At 44.6% G+C, this 2,043-nt stretch overlaps 2 protein-coding genes across 2 annotated transcripts; both read right to left on the reverse strand.

The window, feature by feature from the left end:
* Positions 1-702: 702 nt before the first annotated feature.
* LOC143634555 (uncharacterized) lies at positions 703-1,260 on the reverse strand. The gene has a single exon (XM_077102595.1). It carries the CDS (start codon positions 1,258-1,260, stop codon positions 703-705), a length of 558 nt encoding a protein of 185 aa, XP_076958710.1.
* Positions 1,261-1,419: 159 nt separating this feature from the next.
* Positions 1,420-2,043, reverse strand: LOC143634556 (uncharacterized). The gene has a single exon (XM_077102596.1). The coding sequence runs from the start codon at positions 2,041-2,043 to the stop codon at positions 1,420-1,422; it is 624 nt and encodes a 207-aa protein (XP_076958711.1).

A 2,043-nucleotide genomic window follows, 5' to 3' on the forward strand; every position in this document is an offset into this window, starting at 1 on the left:
CCCTCTTTTTTTTATTTATTTATCCTACTAACTGTTGCTTTTTATGCAGGTTGCCCAACTCATCATTAGCGATGATGATTTGACGCGTTGCGTTGGAGTCCTTGTCAATGCTTCCCAACAGCTTAGCCACAAGGCTGGTTCCAAGAAGCCCTTACGCATTTGCGTGAGAATCTTCCGCTTGACGCCTACGCTCTTCATGCCATTGATGTGGACAAGGAGTATACTGCCGCCGAGACAGAACATGATTCTCTTATGTTTTCTATTCTTTCGCAAGTTGCTGAGTTTGAGAAGGAGGATGATGGTGTGAAGCTGTTGAGGAATTTGCTTGAACCTTCGCAAGCTGGGCCTTCTGCCGCTCCTGCTGGTAGTCAAGAAGATAGCGCTGCCGTTAACTCTGAAAAGAGTATAAACGATGTAGATTAGGCTATGTCACCTTGGCTTGTATTTTTGTTATCTTTATTTTTTTTTTGTGTGCGGGCGTAAGTGCTTGCTTGTAATTTCTTGTATATAAATGAAATGAATGCTTATTTTGTGAAATGCGGAATATCGTTTCCATTCAAATTCGACCCTTGGCCTATTTTTACAATTGGAATCGATTTACATATAACACCTTCGCAATTGTGCTGCGTTCCATGTTCTAGGAATCGCTAAACCATCGAGATGCATCAGCGTGTAGGCGCCCTTTCCCAACACTTTGTTAATTTAATATGGGCCTTCCCAAGACGGTGCCAATTTTCCTTGTGCATGCGCTATTGATGCCTCGTTGTTGCGAAGGACGTAATCTCCAGCGCTGACCTCACATATCTTTACTTTGGTGTTATAATACTTTTGCAGCTGGCGTTTGTAATTCTGTTCTCGTATTGCGGCCAACTCTCGACGTTCTTCGAGAAGCATTAAGTCTAACCGCCTTTCCGCATCGTTGTCCTCTGGCAATGTGACTCTTTGAGAAGGAACTCCGACTTTGGCGGGGATCATTGCTTCAGTACCATACGTTAGGCTGAACGGCGTTTCTGCATTACTTGTGTTTCTGTGCGTTCTTATGGCCCATAGTACATGAGGTAACTGATCGACCCATCCTGATTTGTGGTTTGCTAACCTTTTCTTTATTCCGCCCACGATTGTTCTGTTGGCGCGTTCCGCTTCGCCATTACCTTGCGGATGAGCAACAGAGGTGAACGTCTGCGTGACAATGAGCTCTTTTAACCATTTTTGTATATGTTGGTCAGCGAACTGTGTTCCATTGTCACTGACCAAATTCATGGGTAATCCAAAACGAAAAATTATGAATTCCCAAATGAACTTTTTTGATGCTGGCTGCGTTGATTGTTGTGACCGGCTTTGCTTCAATCCATTTTGTGAAGTAATCGATTGCCACAATCAAAAATTTCACCCGACCTGGTGCTTCTGGAAAAGGTCCCGTTATATCAATCGCCCATTTCTGGAATGGCCAGAGGCGGTTACCGGTATCATGGCATTCTTCGGGCGCAGGATGTTTGGCGCGTGGCGTTGACAAGCGCTGCATTTCCTCAATTCTTTCTCAGCGTCAACATGCATGCCTGGCCCATAGAATCCTGTATTCATGATTTTTGCGACCACCATCCTTGGTCCTGCGTGTACACCACATATTCCCTCATGAATTTCTCTAAGTAGGTAATTTGCGTCTTGTGGGCCCATGCATCTGAGGAGTGGCCCTAAGTATGATCGCCTATAGAGAATGTTTTCTTGGATTGTGTAGTTCAGCGCTTTGTGGCGAATCTTCCGCGCCTCTACTTTCTTTTCTGGCAGGATACCTTTTGCGAGGTAGTTGATGATTGACGTCATCCAACTTTTTTCTACTTCTGAACAAACGAGAATTTCTTTATTCATTATTGAAGGTGTTGCTAGGACTTCGATGCGGACATCTTTTGCCAGGTGTTCAAAACCGACGGCTGCAAGTTTGCTTAAGGCGTCAGCCTGTTTGTTCTCGCTTCTCTTGATATGTTTCACCTTGCATGTGGCAAAAGTTGCCATTAGCGTTTTAGCTTGCGCTAGGTATGACGCCAT

The sequence above is a fragment of the Bidens hawaiensis genome, unplaced genomic scaffold, assembly GCF_021521415.1.
Source record: "Bidens hawaiensis isolate Kalapana, Puna unplaced genomic scaffold, B.hawaiensis_p1.1 tig00007125_1, whole genome shotgun sequence".
NCBI classification, from domain to species: Eukaryota; Viridiplantae; Streptophyta; class Magnoliopsida; order Asterales; family Asteraceae; genus Bidens; species Bidens hawaiensis.

What these genes read in the sequence shown, in the direction of transcription:
- LOC143634556 (XM_077102596.1), bottom strand. Translation starts at nt 2,043, where the DNA reads ATGGCGTCATACCTAGCGCAAGCTAAAACGCTAATGGCAACTTTTGCC.
- LOC143634555 (XM_077102595.1), bottom strand. Translation starts at nt 1,260, where the DNA reads ATGAATTTGGTCAGTGACAATGGAACACAGTTCGCTGACCAACATATA.